We start from the raw sequence: 18,242 nt of genomic DNA, 5'->3' as shown, positions 1-18,242 counted from the left end.
GTTAAAAAGGCTTCTAGAAAAAACTTTCTTTTACATCTGAATTTAGTTGAACCAACAGCAGACATCGACTTCTACTAAACTAACGCCATTGAACCAAATTAAACCCGAAAGTTTTATGAACAGTTCACTCAGCAGTTTATTTCTAGAAAGGGTTTTTCTTTATTCTTCATATTCGTGCCATTTTTTCCTCTTCTTGCTGTCCTCTTTGTGTCATTGGTGTACTGACTTGTTGTGTTGCTGCTTTTACCATTAAGATTGCCTGTCATTTGAACACAATAGAGCACTCCTGTTTGAACATTTCATTCCCACAAAACTCTTTTTTTTTTTTTTTTTTAAATCCAAACAGTAGTCGTATCATTCCTAATATATTTCTTACTTTGTTGCCAAAGCCGGACAACCTTTTCCCATGATGTGCAGAATTGGTGGAGTTCTCAGTAAAAACTTTGGACACCTTGCAAATATTCTTTCTGTTCCTTGTGTCCGCAGAGGTGGCCTGCCGAGGGGAACGGGTCCGAGATGTCTACCAGAGACAGCAAGGCTACGCGGCGTGCCAAACCCAGGAGAAGGTCTCCCGTTTAGAGTGTCGAGGCAGCTGCCCGGGGGGAGCAGAAGGACAGGGCACCTGCTGCACCCCCCTTCGCAGCAAACGCAGGAAATACACGTTCCAGTGCACTGACGGGTCTTCTTTTGTCCAGGAAGTGGAGAAAGTTGTCAAGTGCGGCTGTACAAAGTGTTCTTCATAAAAAAAAAAAAGAAAGAAAAAACAGAGACGACACCCTCAGCAGATTTTTCTGTTCTCCAGACATGTTCTGTGTTCCTGCTCGCCTTACTTGATCCCCCACCCCCTGTTGTCCAAGATCCCAATTCCCCGTGAGGAAACCATGCACAGTACCCCCCACCACCTTTTTTTAAACCCTTAAAAAACAAACAAAAAAAAAGTTTCTTTTCTTGTCAGTGCTGGACTGATGATTGATGCTTCCTCGGTGGGGATGTCGAATTGTATTGTAAAGTACGAAAACAGACTTATTTTTTATTATGAAGTGGCGAAAAAGACAAAAAAAACACACACACACACACACAGAAGTTGACTTTTTCCTTTTATCTACTTCTTTTTGTTGGTCATGATGACTCTAATGGTGTGCCACACTTGTCTCTTCCCTGGAGGACTGACGTGTCACTGACAGCTGACCACTTCCTGACCACAGACTTCCTGCTTCCTGTCCCCCAGTTGTGTGTTTTAGGAGTAACCTTAGTACCACAGACTCACCACTAGGAGGAGCTGCGTTAAGGCACTGGGAGAGGGCGAGCAGTGACAACCTTCACAAGAAATCACCACTGCAGTCTGCAGTCTCCCTTTTAACAGACCTCCTGAACCCTCTGAGACTGTGTGCATGATCCTACACACAGCTGTGCTCAATCATGTGCTATTTTCTACAGCTACTGAACAACACACACAAACACAAACACACATAAATACTCTCACCTATAGAGGTAAACCTATTACCTGCCAGGATAAACACACTTCAGTCCGTTTATTCTGCCCCCAGTCATGAATGACAAGTATTTATTGTATCATAAATACCTGTACTTATTCAGTAGATTCCCCATGTATCAATCTGATTCTTTTAATATATATTAATTTATACAGTATTTGTCCTTATTTTTGTATTAAAAAGACATAATCTGTCAAGATAGCTGAACTAACAAAATGGTGAGAAGTTGTTTTTTTCTTTTTTTTTTTGGATCACTGAAACTATTGTGCTTGCCAGAGACCTTTAGTTACATTTTAATCTGCAAATGTGACGTGAAGACATTGTATATTTTTGTCGCGTTTCCTGGAAGTTTGTACTGTGCCATTACCAGAAGGTCTTTATATTAGAGTATAAATGTATAGATAATTTCCCTACCTATGTATTTCACACACAGATCTTGTGAGTAGCATTGACCCTAGAGGATGCTTAGGACTGTTTTTACCTTTTTAACAAATTTATGCTTAAAGAATACTGTGACTTTTTTCTAAATGAAACTACTTTGTTAGCCCCTTGGTCTCCGATGTTAACATGTTGCTGCTAAGTTTTTGTACCGTAGACTTGGATCCTGATCTGTATGTTATATAGAACTTCCTGCTCCTACTGTACGGGGGGCACCTTGTGTAACAGATAAATATGTCCCCCCCTCCACCACTACACATGTGCATTGTGCTTTATATATTTCCCCGTCTCCATCCCCAGACTAATGTCAGTTCCCTGACTGATGTTTGTTTATTAAACACAATATTTACCTCACACTTCTCAGCTTTGCTTTTCTGTCACACTAAGAAACACCGAGGAGAATGATTATTAAAGACTGGAGGTCAATAATGTGAAAAATAAACTCCCATTATTTTGAATTTTGTTTGCGTAGTGCAGAAAATCGAGACTACACCGGAAATCCTCACCTGTACCCCGTTTCATCCCCTTTCTTTAACTTGTTAGATATTTAATCATCTTAATTGTTTTTCATTTTCTTTTAGTGTTTCTGAGGAATTCAGAGCATACACATAACAATTAGAACAATTTTATTCTTGCTATATTTTACCAATACATGTTTTCCGAGTAGAGTATTCTTCCATAAGAGTTTTGTTTTGTTTTTCTTTTTAAGTTTCTAGCTCAGCTGACTCGTAGAGTGGCATACAGGAGGGGGGGATATAAATATATTTATTTATTTATTAAATAAATAAGATGTGCATTATTCCTAAAAAGAAAAAAATGAATACCTACATTTATATTCATCATTTCTGCTTGCAGTGCAGTCGTTAGCTGTCTTAACCAAAGGTTGCATCAGACCCATGGTCGTAAGAAGTCAGGTAAGTGAAATGGTAGAGAAAAAAGCAGTTACGTTTACCGCAAGCTCAGCATTCGTTGTTAAATTTTACAGTTTTGTATTTTCAGCTCTGGTGTTACTGTTTAGAAAGGTTTGGATTCAGTTTAGGCTAGTTTCAGTGTTAGTTTTAGGGGGATTTTTGTTTTTCTTGCTTTTCTTATTATTATTATATGAAGAGTGTTTGTCCTGCTAAAATTTGGAAAAGTTAAAACAGGTATTACAATAAAAACACAACACTTTGTGAGGCTGGGTATTTGCTCGTTTAGTTATCTCATGTCTCATCAAACAAATGCGTCATACTCGCTGTGTTGTCAAAAACTACAAGTAAGGACATTTACTGCAAATATTTGTATTTTGTTTTTATTTCAAAAAGTCATTTCAGTTAGTTTTCAAGTGTGGGTGTTGTTTGTTTGTTCATTTGTTTGTCTGTCTGTCTTTTAGGTTAAATAAAGCCACACCTAGTCTTAGCTTTTAATATAGCTCTAGATCAGGTTAATAACATTCTAATCAAAGCAGGGTTTCCATGGAAACGCATTTCATCTTTACCACATTTCTTACTAAACCTTCAGTGAAAATTTGATGTTTAATTAATCAGATCTTTAGTTCCAAGAATCAGAGGACACACATCACACAAGGGAACAAATGTGCAAGCTTTAGACCTCCAGCATCTGTTTGAAGTCCATGGCTATATCCAGCCAGCGTGGCCAGTTTGTCTTTCAGCTATAGGTGACCTCTAGACCACCTGAAGGTTTTTATGTCATGAGCTGTCAGTGGAAGCAATGGACACAACATTTAAAAAATACTCAGTTTCACTGGTTAGTCCTGAGTATTTTAGGTCTATGTGCTCGTCAATAATAATGAGGATGACTTACATGCAAATTTTTTTTCATAAAAATTGAAGGTTAGACCGTGACCATGAAATCTATTCGCAGTTCATCTTTATTTTTCTCTGCTGACTAAAACAAACTGTCAAATTAATTCCAGTAAAAACAACTTTGAATGTTTCGTGTAACTACACAGTTCAGCAGTGCCATCTACGGTTTGTGTTGCTTAATTACAAATGATTCTTTCACTGTCAACTTCTGATTTGTTCTTCAATAAAAGAGAAATTTTATGATTGATGGCTGTACAAATAAATCTGATGTCACCTGATCTGGTTACAGCTGGGACTGACTATAGTCGAGGCTACGCAAACCCACTCAGCGGTAAAACAGTAACACAGCAGCCTCGGTCATCTCTTTGGAGGCGCTCCAGCCTTGCTCTTTGCCCAGTCTGTCGTAGTCAAAAGATGGGAAGTCCCCACACTGCTCCTCAGGGTTGAAATATCCTCCTCCTCCTATACAATACTAAAAACAGGGTTTTTACACCATGTGTACTCACACAGTATAGGCAGATGTGTGACGACTGATTACTCACATGTTCAGTGTTGCAACCGACAGTCGGCTTGACACCAGAGCAGATAGCCATGGCCGCAGATTCCCAGTTTATTGCTCTGAAAGTGATGAAGCCTGGTTCAAACTCCCCTTTCATTCAAACAAACAAACAAACAAACAAACAAATTAAATAATTAAATAAACATTCATATGACAACTGGTTTAATTAATAGAGTATGTTCATAAATACTTAAAAACCCTGTTATTCATTTTGTGTTGCAAGTTTAAACAACTATTTTATGTGTAAAATATGTAAAAGACTCTTATTACACATTAATTGTCTAATTAATTGTCTTCTAATGATCCAAATTATCATTTTCAATCTGATTAAATGAGCTTCTTACTTCTTGGATTGGGTCCATACAACTTTTTGGTGGACTCCGCGTCTCCGTGGTCGTATATGATGGGAATAGCTGGCCCTCTGTCACTGCATGTTCCAACTTTGTATCTCACCGGATATTGCTGCAACAGTGTTGGGGGAGTTTGTCATGAGTGTGTATGTATGGACACACGCTCACACAGAAACACACACATATATGTATAAAAGTAAAGAGTAAAGCCTCTGAAAATTGATCCAGTGGTTTATATTCTGCAGTAAAAAAAAACGTTTTCCAAGAACATTTTGAAGTGGATGGCAGGATCAGAATCTGGCATAAACAACATGAAGGCGTGGCTCCATCCTGTCTTGTATCAACAATTAAGCCTGGTTGTGATGCAAAGGTGGTGTAATATTTTCTTGGCACACTTTGGCCACAAGGAATTGAGGCAGCTCAGAAGGCAAAGGGGATCCAAGTTGGTATCAACTAAGTATCTCTAATAAAGTGACCAGTGAGTCATCCTCCTGTTCAGTTGTGCTCTGGGGTCTCTCACTTCTCTTTCTTTTCTCGTTAGAACCAGTTTGCATTGTTCTTTGGAGGAAGTAGCAGACACGTATCTGTGATATTTTCAAAGTTCAGTTCACAGCCTTTATTTCTCGGGACAAGTATACCATTGATGCAGCAGACAACTAACGATCTTTTCACAGGAATTTTTGAAACTTTAAAACGTTCCAACGTTCCACCAACGTTCCACCTTGGGAAACGGCTGATTTACTACAGAATATAAACTACTGGATCAATTTTCAGAAGCTTTTCCTCTTGATCATTTATGTTTTTGAAATTTACAAATTAATAAATTCTTCAGAGCTTTAATTACCTTGAACAGCTGAAAGAGATTTCCTCCATACAATGTGAGGAACTGGTTTTCAGTGTGGTAGCGGAGGATGGCTGCAGCTGCTTGGTTCCAGTGCTCCAGCGGCAACTTGTTGGGAATGTGCCACACAGACATGTCCTCAGCTGTTATATCATAGTAACCTGGATTCTGTGTGAGGGTACGCACATAGTTATGACTCAAATTAACACTTCTGGCCCAGTTAACTTCTTTTGCATCATAAATTGCTCCATTTTGCTTTTCAAATATTTTGCTTTTCTTTTCAAATAGAATTTTTGTGACATCCCACGCCCACCTGCACCGAACCAATTCAGTGACATAAGCTGGAACTGTAGCTTATAACCAGCTAAAATATACTTTAATTTCAAAAGTGTTTGACACTAAAGTGAATGTTTTTTCCTATGGTAAATATTTTATCTATGATATTAATTGGTGTTTAATACTGTTATTTACATCATGGTTAAGATTCACAATCAGACGATAAACCAAGGAATTTAATTGTTGCTTCTTCTTGTTGTATCCTGTGAGCATTTCTGTCTAAACAATTCATCTGGCAAGAAACTGATGAGTTTCCAACAAACTAACCACAGCAGTGTGTTGCATTTTATGATCTCACAATCAGTTTTAAGTAAATTAAGTAAAGTGCTTCAGTTAATGTTACTTTCCAGCACTGTTTTTACCACCACGGCTGATTTTACCTTAAAGTCATCAGCAGTGGCGCTCTCTACTGTTCCAAAGGTGTTTCTGTTGGACCAGTTTCCATCTCCATCAGGCAGGTCAGCATTGTTGCCCTGCTGGCTGGACCAGCGATCGCCGGCTGTGCACCTTCCATAAATGCTGTTCTCATGGACGCTCGCCACCAGCGTCCATCCGCCCCCCGCAGTAGTCATATCACAGTAAGTCTGGTACAGCATGCCATTAGCTGTGGTGAGGTAGTACACCCCATCTGGAAACAAAGTATTAAGAAAACATAGTTTCATTTTAAGAGGGTAGAAATATCCTGAATGTTGCCCGTTAAATAATTATGACTTGTGATTTGTGAGATTGTATTGTCCTCACCTTCATATTCACCATATCGGTCCTTGATCTCTTTACAGCTTCTTGCAATATAAGTGAATCTGTTCCTGAGTTTCTTCAGCTGTTCAAAGTCTTCTGTCTCACGTGTGGTTTCTGTGCATTTTTCTGAAAACAAAGTCAAGAAAATGTAAGAAAGTACACATGTAACGCAATCTGGAGATTTGCAGTTGTGTGAAAAATATAATAGAAAACAATTTGGTCCTTTAAGTTAGGTTCATACTACTTCAGATAAACAACAACACATATTATAACATGTCTGCGTCGGAGTGTGGCTTGTGGCTCAGCTGCAGCGGAGGGGTGGAGCAATGGGTTCAGGGTGTGGTGTCAGTTGAGGCTGACTCACATACCTGACCTCCATCATCTGATCATGTCTCCCCTTTTGAGGATGTTGCCGGGACCAGGGAGCGAGCCGTGTGTGGTGCTGAGCCAAGAAGGCAACTGGAAAGCTGAGCAGTGAAAAGCGCACAACATCTTTTTTCCCACATGGAAAAAAGTGACATGGTGTAAGATGTTTTGAGTTGTTGTTCATCTGAGGTTGTATTTACCTCATTTTAAGACCTGCTAAGGATCGATTATTTTATTATGTCCTAATAGGTGATAAGTGTCAGATGGTGTATTTTCTTGTCGCTACGTGTATGTGTGCTGTACCACTGAAAGCTAATAGAAATAGTTTAAACGTTTTCATATTACCTATTTGTGAAGAAGTAAAATCTGCAAAGGATACTTGTTCCAAAAATACCAGACTCACAAAAAGCAAAATTATGCGATGTAACATCTCCTGTGGGTGAAAAAAATACATATTAGGTGCTTGATGATAAATGTTATCTGACACAACACATCAAAATATGGAAGCTTGTTTCCACCTCTGGGGAAAAAAGGCATCCATATGTGAAAATTTCAGGTTATTATCTCAAAAGTCAGTATTATTTTTTTGAGTTTTGACAAATATGTAGAAATATTTACTTTCTTTCCTGAACAGAAACATTTTTTTACTGCTTGGATGTTTATGTTTAATTTCTAACATCTCAGAGAAGTCTAGTGTTCTCAAAACTGGGTATAAAACATGAATTCAGCAGGAATTTGTCTGATAAATAAAAACATGATTTTTCATTTTTAACAAATTTGAGGCATTTTTAAAATATTTGTGTGTTCTTCTAGTTAACGATAGACGGTCTAATAAATTTATTACGCTCTGCATCTCAAAATTTGAACTCACTAGCTCAAATGTCTGAGAAAATAACTTGAATTTTCTGCTGAACTTAAGTCAAAACTTCAAGATAAATTATTTTTAAAATATTTCTGCATGGCAGCAAAAAAAGTGAAATGACTAAATGAACTAAATAAATAAAATAGTTTTTCAGTAGCCGTAACAAGCAGAATATTTAGTTAATTCATCTCCATCTCAAGAAACCTAAGTTTAAAAAAAACAAATAGTAATAATGTGTGTGCTTGTTTTATTCACCTTTGTTTGTTTGAATAGGTCTTGAAGATTATGAAGCTCATTTCTTAAGAAAGAAGAAAGGAAATTAATAATTCTTGGTCAAGAATAACTAATTTATTTTATTATTTTTTTTGTTGTATTTTAGTGCTAGTTATTGTTTATGTTTTAGCTTCTTCGGTTCTTGTTATTCATGTCCTGCTTTATTTTCCTCTGGAGTCTTATGTGTAGTTTTACTTCCTCCCATGTCTGATATTTTTTATTGCCTGGGTCTAGTTTGGCCCATGTGTATCTGCTTGCTCTGATTGGCCTTCGGTGTGAATATTTAGAGCCCTGTCTTTCCTGTTTTCATCACCAAAGTCTTTCCTCTTCTTGTCTATGCTGCCTCTTGTGTTCTTGGAATTTTTAGTTTTCCTCAGCTTGTGGATTTTTTGGACTTGTGCAATTGAGCTGAATAAGTTCCTTTTTTCTTTTTTTTTTGCTTGCTTGGACCTTGTCATATAAGCCTTGAATATATAAGCATAAAAACTATGTTCAAATCAACTTAAATTCAAATCATGAAAATTTCAAGCGCCACCAGTGATCATGAATAAAAAAAAGAAAGAAAATAAACTAAATGTTCTTTCACCATTATCACCAGGTACTATGGGTCGTGAAGTGGGGTACACTCCGGACAGACTGCCAATCTGACACAATAAACTACATGTATTTTTTTAAAACAGAAATTAGTTTAAAACCCGTGGGGTTTTTTTTCCCTGAAGAGATTTTACATGAAAATTCACAGCAGGACAATGAGGTTCAACGTGATTGATAGAGAATTGCTCTATATGTTTATAAAAGCAACAAAGAAAGATACTCACAGTCAGTGAAGCTGACAATGCTCTTAAAAAAACATTTTTCAGTGACTGACAACTAAATCCGAGTTGTTACCTGATTTAATTTCCAGATTGTTTCTCCACTATTTAAATTCTCTCATGAAGTCTGCAGTAGGAATAAGACTTATTCACATGACAGAAGAATATGAAGAGAAAGTTTGGCTCACATGACAGTAAGAGGAAAGTTTAAAATTAGGTCAGGAGGAAGTCGTTTTTGAGCATTGCTCAAACATGGTATTTTCTACAGCTCCTGAACAACACACACACACACACACACACACCCTCTCCTGTATTGTTAAACATTAATCTTTTTTGTATTAAAGACATATTTACAAGATAGTTTAACTAACACACTACACGTCTGCATCATGCTTTATATTTCCCCGTCTCCATCCCCAGACTAGTGTCAGTTCCCTGACTGATGTTTGTTTATTTTTTTTTTTTTTCAATATTTTATTTTAATTTTTTCAGCATAGAAAACCCCATGAACAAACAAATACAGCTCAGGCGCTGAGATGATAGGACAAGAAATAGCACAATAATAATAATTAATAGGGAAAGACAAAAGAAAAAAGAAAGAAAACATTAAAATTTGAAACTACCAGTATCCATAATGAATTAAATGTCATGAATATGTAATAAACAGGGAAATTGCATCGCCATGGTACATGTTTATACAACATGAGCTTTCTCAAGGTGAGTACAAAACAGAGTCCAGGATTTTGAGAAAACTTTTGCTGCAGGTGTTTGCAGGTATCGAACTTTTTCCAGCTGAATGACTGATAACATGTCATTGAGCCAGACACTGAAGGAGGGAGGAGCAGCGGACTTCCATTCCTTTAGAATAAGTCTTTTCGCAATCATCATTCTGAGGTCGATTGGCACCCGCACAGTCGCAGGGATAGTTCTGAAACGTACACAGCCAAAAACTGCAATTTCTGGATTGGGTGAGATGGAAATCCCTTAAGCTTTAGAGTAGAGATGGACCGATCCGATATTACGTATCGGTATCGGTCCGATACTGACCTAAATTACTGGATCGGATATCGGAGAAAAATAAAAAATGTAATCCGATCCATAAAATATCACGAAAGCACCTCACAAAACTTGCAACACGCCGTAACTCACCTCAGAATGTTAGCACGTCGGAGCAGTATGCATCACGTGATACAGCGCCGGTGGTCTGGATAGCATGTGGAGCTTCGCTAGCAACCCGGCAATTCATCTCCGACAAAGTTATCTCCGAGAGAAGTAAAGCAAGTGTGTAAGTCCATCTCTGAATGTTTGTAAAGCATTCCTGCGTTAAGCTTAACGAGCGACTGCCTCTCGCTCTCCGGCTGCTACTTCAATCATGAAACTGCTTAATGATCAGCTGATCGGCTTTTCTGTCGCGAGTCCGTGTCTCTTGTTTGCTTTTGGCCCACTTTGCACCAGAAAGAGGAAACCAGCGGCTGAACAACAGCAGCACGTTTAAGTTTGATCAGCTGTTGTTAGAATGTATTTAATATTACTTTCTACTCGAGGATCTTTCCCTACGTAGCTGACGCTGGTAACTGTGCAGGGGCGCATCTAGCAAAGTTTAGCCAGGGGGGCCGATAGGGCATTAACAGGGAAAAGGGGGCACAAATATCACACAGCGGAAATTTGTGTTTTTATGTTTTATCAATCTGTGTATTGGTACATAGTGTTGATTTTATTTGCATGATTTTATAGTGATATTTATATTGCATGTTTGTTTGTTGATATTTATACTGCATGGTTTTATCCTCATATTTATATTTGTGTTAATGTTGTACCATGTTCCTTTAACCCACTGTGAACTAAACAGATAATTGTAGGCACCTGTGAGGTGGGGGCGTTCCCCAAGGTGGCCTATCAGCCACCAGGTTGACCTGTTAAAGGGGATGGTGAGCGCAGAGACAAAAGGAGAGAGGAGTGACGCACGAAGGGTGAGGAGGAGAAAAAGGAACGCGTGCAACCCCGCACGTGTGTGGAACGAACTGCTGCCTGACTGTGGGGCGCTGCGAGTTGTTCGGCGATCCAGTCCTAACGGCAGGAACGGCAACAGTGGGTGGCGATGGCTGCAATGCACGACAGGGCAGGGATGCCCCTCTGCCTGCATCTGACGGTGAGACGAGGGAGGCCGTGTTCAGGTGTGGAGTGGGGCGGGACTGTACGGCGACGCGCTGTCAGGAGGAGACAGGTCTGCGATAGGAGCCCCCTCCCTGGTCTGTTGCTGACGAGTTTTACCATACTGGAAGAGAAGTTCCTCTCCTGTCTCTTTCATATAAGAACCATTCGCCCAGGTGTGGCTGGACTGTGGGATTATGGGACTATGGGAGGGTAATTTTAGCATATGAAAAAGATTCATTTAGCCTTGTTTTAATATTGTATAGTTATTTCTGCCAGCAGGGTTTTTAGCGGGTTGCAACACTATTTTTATTGTATACGGGGAATTTTATCTTGTATTTGTGACTCTGGCTGTGTTTTTTTATGGAAATAAATGGTGTTTGAAGCCAGCTGAGTTTCTGTGCCCTGAGCGCTGACCCGCTCACTCCCCTTTGCGCTTGTATGTATAAAGACGTGGTGGTGAAGATTTAGGTCCACCAGTCTTAGCGGCTACACAAAGACATACTTTTCTTTCTTATTCTCATTTAAAATGTCTCGCTTTTAATTATTTAATATTTATCTGAATCTTACACCCAAAGTTTTAATCTGATGTAAAATGAATAGAAGTCAATTACTGTATATAGTGACTATTAAGTCTAAGATATATATACCCTAGTAAGCTATAGTACTTTTTCCTTTGGGAAGGTACCATCTGTGTAGTCTGCAATTTTGTTGAAGAAAGATGTTGAATCTATTTAATATTTCTTGAAAAAGAATTGATTTCTGTGCATTTTTTTTCACACTGCATCAAATTAAGGTTGATTACGTCGATTAAGCATCATGAGGTGGCGCGTGAGGGGTGGTTCCCTATTTTTTATTTATTTATTTTTGTTGTTGCTGGGAGTTGGAACCCTATTAGTTAGGTTGCTTAATATTTACGCTAAGTACTCTTTAAAATACCAGAATAGGGAGGATGGTGTAGTTTTAAGTTTATTAGATTGATCAGTATTGCTGAACTATGAAATATTTTTTTTTGCATACAGGTATAACAGAATAGCTTTAGTGTAGTTGTTGTTTTAAACTTGAGTATGAACTTATACAAAATGCAGCAAGATATTTAAAAAACAGTTTTGTTGATTAAAAAACACTATATCGGATTCATATCGGTATCGGCAGATATCCAAATTTATGATATCGGTATCGGACATAAAAAAGTGGTATCGTGCCATCTCTACTTTAGAGTACCAATCAAATATTTTGGACCAAAAATTGGTCAATGACGGGCAATGCCAGAGAGTGTGAGCCAATGTGCTCTCTGATGTTTTACATCTGTCACATATGGGGGAAGTTGAAGGATAAATTTTGTGTAGTCGAACCTTGGAATAATGTAGCTGATGGACAATTTTAAATTGTATTGGTAAAATGGTAAATGGCCTGTATTTATATAGCGCTTTACTAGTCCCTAAGGACCCCAAAGCGCGTATTAATTGATGTCTGCTGTTAACAGAGCAGGAATGAATTTTTGATAGGCATTTGTCCCACATTGATTCTGATATTTCTCAAAGTCAAAGTCAAAGTCAACTTTATTTGTCGATTCTGCCACATGTACAGGACATACAGAGAATAGAAATTGCGTTACTCTCAATCCCTAGATAAATAGCAATTTTTTTTTTTTTTTTTTTTTTTTTTTTTCAAAAGAGAGAAGCCGCTGCGTGTGCACGCGCCGCCATGTTGGATTTTTTCTATGCCCAATTCCTCCCTCCAAGCGTCTCTTATCCTCGAAATCTGCACTTCAATGCTGTCATCAAACAAATGTACAATTGTAGAAATCAAATGTTTGGAGTAAGGAGGGCTCAGGAACACCTTAAAAAGGTTATGTTCATGGGGAACATCTTGGTAAGTCTTCATATTGGATTGCATAAAATGCCTGACTAGTAGGTAACGGTAAAAATGTGAATGCGGTAAATCGAATTTTTGCTTAAGCTGATTAAATGATGCAAATTTTTCATCAATATAAAGATCTTTGAATTTGATTAAGCCCTTCTCCTTCCAAACATAGTAGGATTTATCATCCCAAGGAGGCAAAAAGGCATGGTTATCACATATTGGTGCCTGCACAGAGGAGTTTGGCAGTTCAAAAAAGCCTCTAACTTGGTTTAAAATCTGCACAGATTGTTTCGGAACAAACCCCAGTTTATTAAGACTCTCAGCCCTCCCTACTTTTGAGAAAAGCAGGGCCTCTAGAGAGGAGTCCCTTACAATGCCAGCCTCCATTTTAACCCAAAGGGGGATGTTGAAATGACCAAGATCTGAGGATGTCTGTTGCCAGAAAGTCAAGGCTCTTAGATTTGCAGCCCAGTAATAATGTTTAAATATTGGTAAACTCAGACCTCCCTCCAATTTGGATTTTTGTAGATGTAGTTTTGAAATCCTAGGATTCTTGTAGTTCCATATGTAAGAAGTAATAATTGAGTCCAACTCCTTAAAGAAAGAGGAAGTGAGATAAATAGGAAGATTTTGGCAAAGATACAGAAATCTAGGAAGAGAGACCATTATTATGGAATTTATACGACCAACCATAGATAGGGGAAGAATTTTCCATGACTCGATGTTATGCTTTAATGTTGATAAGAATTCAGCAAAGTTCAAGTTTAAAAAATTAATTTGGGATCTTTAGGAACAGTTAATCTAAGGTATGTGAGATGGTCGTTAACTATTTTGAATGGAACATTACAAAGAAAACTCGGCGAACCGGTTTTAGATAAAGGCATAAGTTCACTTTTAACCCAGTTAATTGTATATCCTGAAATTTTGCCAAATGAGGTGACCAGATTAAGAAGGGATGGTACAGATTCTTCTGCATTACGCAGGTATAATAGTACGTCGTCTGCGTACAAACTAATAACAGTTTCAACCCCTCTGACCAAGAGTCCTTGTATTATTGGGTGTGCTCTTATCTTAATCGCAAGGGGCTCTAATGCCAGAGCAAATAGAGCAGGGGACAGGGGGCAGCCCTGCTGAACAGAGCGCTGCAAAGGAAATGGCGCCAACCTCTCTCCATTTGTGAGAACTGAACAGATTGGATTTGCGTATACTAATTTTACCCAAGATATAAATATTTCACCAAACCCAAACTTCCGTAATGACTCGAACATATAAAACCACTCAACCTGATCAAAGGCTTTGTGTGCATCAAGAGCTAAAATTGCTGCTCCTCACGAACTACCATGGTCAGAATAAATGGTGTTGAGAAGACGTCTAACATTGAAAAAAGAAAGTCTGCCAGGGATAAATCCCGTTTGATCGGAGTGAATAATAGAGGTCAAGTACTTGTTCAGTCTAGTTACTAAAATTTTGGTTATCACCTTTCGATCAAAATTTTGAAGAGCAATTGGCCTGAAGTTAGCAGGATCTGAGTCATCCCTGCCTTTCTTCAAGATTAATGATGTTTGTTTATTAAACACAACATTTACCTCACACTTCTCAGCTTTGCCTTTCTGTCACACTAAGACACAAGGAGAATGATTATTAATTATATATAATTAATAATTATATAATTATATATAATTTTTTACTTTTCCTTAGCGTACAACACTGTAAACCCAAAGAAGTTGGCAGCTCAACTCTATACAGTGATCTTTGTTCCTACAAGTGCAAGGCATACACCAAGTTTTGACCTGCCAGTATCTTTGCTTTGGTCAGAACAAGAACCTATGTTGCTCATCAAGGTGAGTAAAGTAGCCACATTTGGTTTCTAGTAATTAGACATTTTTGAAAGAGACGTAAATGAGAATTCTGATTTTCAAAAGACTGGCGTGCAGCAACATATTCCTCTCAAAAAAATTCAGCCACTTCTCTACATGGTCATATCACTAAAAGTTAACTTCTCTTTGCTTTTACCAGTTCATGTCACTTACCCAACAATTACTCCCTGTCTTTTTCATCAGTTCTGAAATCTTCGCTAACGACATGAAACTAAATTTCAAAGACTTTGTTATAATTTCTGTATCTAATTGAATATTGTATCAAAAGAAAAAGAAAAAACAACCTCAGAACAACACACTGAGTAAATCTTTAAAACTTTGCAGTCTGTCTCAGCTACTGTAATGAACTCAGCTAACTTAGTGAAGTGGCTGTGTTAGCTTATTAGCTGCTAGCTTATTAACTGTCAGCTATCTATCAGGGGACCCAGCATTTTCAGTTTATATTATATTTTTGATTTCTTATGTTATATTAAAATAATGTAAAGTTCTTGTTTTATTATTTAGTTAGAGTTTAGTTGGGTTTTATTCTAGTTTATGTTCATCCATGTCTCTGTGTTTATGAGTTTTGTTCTGTCTTTGGTGTAAGTCTGTCTTGTCTTGTCCTCTATGTTGTACTTTTAACTATGTCAGTACTTTTCATCTCTCTTTTGCTCCCCTGTCTGTCATGTGTTTCATGTTAGTTAATTTATTTAAGTACTTTGAGTGCCTTTTTTTCTAGGTGCAGAAATTTCTATCTGCAGTCCAGATCTTTCTTTCTTTTGTAAATAAAATATTGACACAGAAACGCAACTTTTTGGTATTTCTAACAGGCACATGCAGAGGGGGGGACTAGAGGGGCTTGAGCACCTGCCCCTTTCCTGATGGGTGCCCAAAGTGCCCTTTTGATAAGGCAACTTTTTTTTAAAAATTATTTATTTTTTTATGTGTGTGTGCGTGCGGAGTCCTGTCTGTGCCCCTCAACAATAATATTTAACTATTAATCACAGTTTTGCTAAATAAAAGGATCTGGCTTGCATCAGTCACATGATCACTATTAACCAATGGTCGCCCTTGACGGCAGAACGCGCTGGTTACGAGCCGGGAACGAGCTCACAAAGAGCACGCGCATTTTTAGCGGTCCGGAGCTGTAGGAGAAACACAAGTTAACTCAGAGACACAGACTGATGCGACACAACCAGTAAGTAGGTGTACAGCATACACTGTAGTGTATAGCACCCAGAGTATTGGCTTATTACGTACACGTTGGTAAGCTGTCTTGTTGCAACTGACGAACTGAAACAAACGAGCGTGCTGTGTGTGCAACAGCGCGACAAACATTACCTGTCCTTTTATTAACTGCACAAGTAGTGCTGGTCATAGCTGCTGGCTACCTGTGTAAGGCTGTCATGGGTCTGTAGCTCTGTCACCGTTTTAGGGAACATATTTAGTTTTAAAGTAAGTTACAGGGCTTTTCCTGCCTTTCTGGAGGGATTATATTTCACTAAAAAACGATCTAATATGCATGTCCACATAATTATTATAATTATAATATATTAAAAACACAAGCTGTATTTTAAAGAACATACATTAAGAAGCAGATTATATTAGATTTATATTTTAAATAAGACAAAATTTGGATTTTACAGCAGTAAAATTATTGTATCGCTACAGTTTAAAAATGTAATAAGCTTTGCCCCTGCACAGAGTGGATAGTGAAACAAATGGAATCATCATAAATACATTATTTCATATTTATTACTCCCCCCTCCTCATTGCTTTATTATTGTAGCTCTGAATAATAATGTAAGGATTCTGGATCAGCACCGTGATGCCCATAGTATATACAGTATTCTGAAGAAGGTCTAAAATGTCACTGTGTGTGTGTGTGTGCATGTGTTTGTTTTATTCAGATGGATTTTTTTTAAAAATATTACTCATGATATAACATTGTCCAGACATGGCTGGTAAGGACATGAGGAGGAAACAGCAGGAGCTGTGTGAGGCTACTAAAGGCAGGGCTATAACATTTTTATGTCATCATTTTATTATAGATTAAGTGCAAGAGTTGTTAGGTGTGAATAATTAGATTATAGTTTATTGCAATAACAAGTTGTGCCTTGTTCTCACATAGACAGCAAGTGGAGAGTGATATATGAAATGATGGGATGGAAGGAAGAAGAGAAGCAAAGAGTGATTCACAGGCAGAGCCTAAATTATTTCTCACAGTTTTTTGTGTCCTTATGGTTCCAAGTACTGTCACCAATCTTTGCATTTTGTTATTATCTCATGATACTTGTTTAATCACCATCTCTCCTATGGACTTTTTAATGTCTACAGTCTCAGATCAACACAGCCCTGCCCTTCCCATATTAGATTCTTGATGAATGTGTGTTGTTGTTATTCAACCTGGTTCAATGTGCCCCTTTTTAACTTTGAGCACCCGCCCCTTTAAACCTCTCTGCACGGCCCTGATTTCTAATATCTGTCTGAAATTCATAGCTGTATTCTGCCCACAGTCAAAGCATCCATTGTCTCTTTCAGGTTCATTCAGCCATTCAAATCACTGAATTCATGTGTTCCAATCACTTCAGTGGCCACAGTTGTATAAAAATCAATCACATAGGCATGAAGACTGCTGCTACAAACATTTGTGAAAGAATGGGTCGCTCTGAGGAGTTCACTACTAAATATTCTACAGTCAGTGGTTAGTGGTGTTAAAACAAAGTGGAAACGATTGGGAACGACAGCAGCTCAGCCACAAAATGGTCACGCATAGTGGACAGAGATCAACAACTTTCTTCAGAGCCCATCGCTACATACTGCTCTAGAGTGCAGTGCAGTGAAGGTGTGTTTCTTGAAGTAACAAATCACACTCAGACTGGCAATCTGATGACCAAGTCTGGGTTTCGTGATTGCCAGAAGAACGGTACTTTTATGATTATACTGTGTCGAGTGTTAAGTTTGGTGTAGAGGGATTATAGTGCAGGGTTGTTCCTCAGGAGCTGGGCTCAGCACCTTAGTTCCAGTGAGAGGAAGTCTTGATGCTTCAACATCCCAAGACATTTTGGAGAATTTCATGTCCCCAACTTTGTGGGTTTGGGGATGGCCCCTTCCTGTTCCAACATGACTGCAAATCAGTGCAGTCATGCTCATCCATATATTTATATCCATAAATACATGGATGAGCGAGTTTGGTGTGGTGAAGAACTAAACTGGCCTGCACAGAGTCCTGAGCTTAACACAATAGAGCACCTTTGGGATGAATTAGAGCGGTGAATGGGATGTTACTCAAGTTTATCTCCTTGTGAAGGCAGACGAGCAAATACTTTTGGCAATATAGTGTATAGGTGATCTCCAAACTAATGTTATTGGTATAATAACTGGTTTATTGGTAACAAATAAACTGCCAATATTGTCCGTTCATATTTATATTTGTCTCCCGCATTTCATGTCTACTGACTATTAAATACAAGTACCCAAAATAATTTCAGAGAGC

At 38.2% G+C, this 18,242-nt stretch overlaps 2 protein-coding genes across 12 annotated transcripts in view; one reads left to right on the top strand and one right to left on the bottom strand.

Annotated features, from left to right (window-relative positions):
• The window catches only part of slit2 (slit homolog 2 (Drosophila)), a 103,274-nt gene extending 100,989 nt beyond the window's left edge, over positions 1-2,285 (top strand). For all 7 annotated transcript variants that reach the window (XM_080302458.1, XM_080302454.1, XM_026170980.2 and 4 more), the window contains one exon: positions 487-2,285. In XM_080302458.1, coding sequence (XP_080158584.1) covers positions 487-579 — 93 coding nt within the window. In that variant the 3' untranslated portion in view covers positions 580-2,285. The remainder of the gene's footprint in view (positions 1-486) is intronic.
• LOC113024172 (intelectin-like) lies at positions 1,807-9,101 on the bottom strand. 5 transcript variants are annotated; one of them, XM_080302460.1, is made up of 9 exons: positions 8,950-9,054; positions 8,044-8,086; positions 7,272-7,359; positions 6,564-6,686; positions 6,203-6,450; positions 5,490-5,654; positions 4,640-4,757; positions 4,279-4,385; positions 1,807-4,208 (listed from the first exon to the last, which is right to left on the bottom strand). In XM_080302460.1, exons 3-9 carry the CDS (start codon positions 7,354-7,356, stop codon positions 4,062-4,064), a joined length of 993 nt encoding a protein of 330 aa, XP_080158586.1. In that variant the 5' UTR covers positions 7,357-7,359; positions 8,044-8,086; positions 8,950-9,054; the 3' UTR covers positions 1,807-4,061. The 5 variants fall into 5 exon arrangements, with proteins under 5 accessions (XP_080158586.1, XP_080158588.1, XP_080158585.1 ...); XM_080302462.1 differs by having other exon boundaries at positions 8,880-8,962; XM_080302459.1 differs by lacking the exon at positions 8,044-8,086 and having other exon boundaries at positions 8,950-9,100.
• Between the last annotated feature and the right edge of the window lie 9,141 nt (positions 9,102-18,242).

This window comes from Astatotilapia calliptera, chromosome 6, assembly GCF_964374335.1.
Source record: "Astatotilapia calliptera chromosome 6, fAstCal68.1, whole genome shotgun sequence".
Lineage (NCBI taxonomy): Eukaryota > Metazoa > Chordata > Actinopteri > Cichliformes > Cichlidae > Astatotilapia > Astatotilapia calliptera.
Note: the sequence above shows the minus strand (reverse complement) of the source record. Positions and strands in the feature narration are given on the sequence as shown.

Excerpts from the sequence above, each read along its gene's own strand:
- LOC113024172 (XM_080302459.1), bottom strand. The coding sequence starts at position 7,356 with ATGTTACATCGCATAATTTTGCTTTTTGTGAGTCTGGTATTTTTGGAA. Across the intron at positions 4,386-4,639 it reads GTATGGACCCAATCCAAGAA|GGGAGTTTGAACCAGGCTTC; the intron begins GTAAGAAGCTCA and ends TTTGAATGAAAG. Across the intron at positions 4,209-4,278 it reads TCGGTTGCAACACTGAACAT|TATTGTATAGGAGGAGGAGG; the intron begins GTGAGTAATCAG and ends CCCTGTTTTTAG.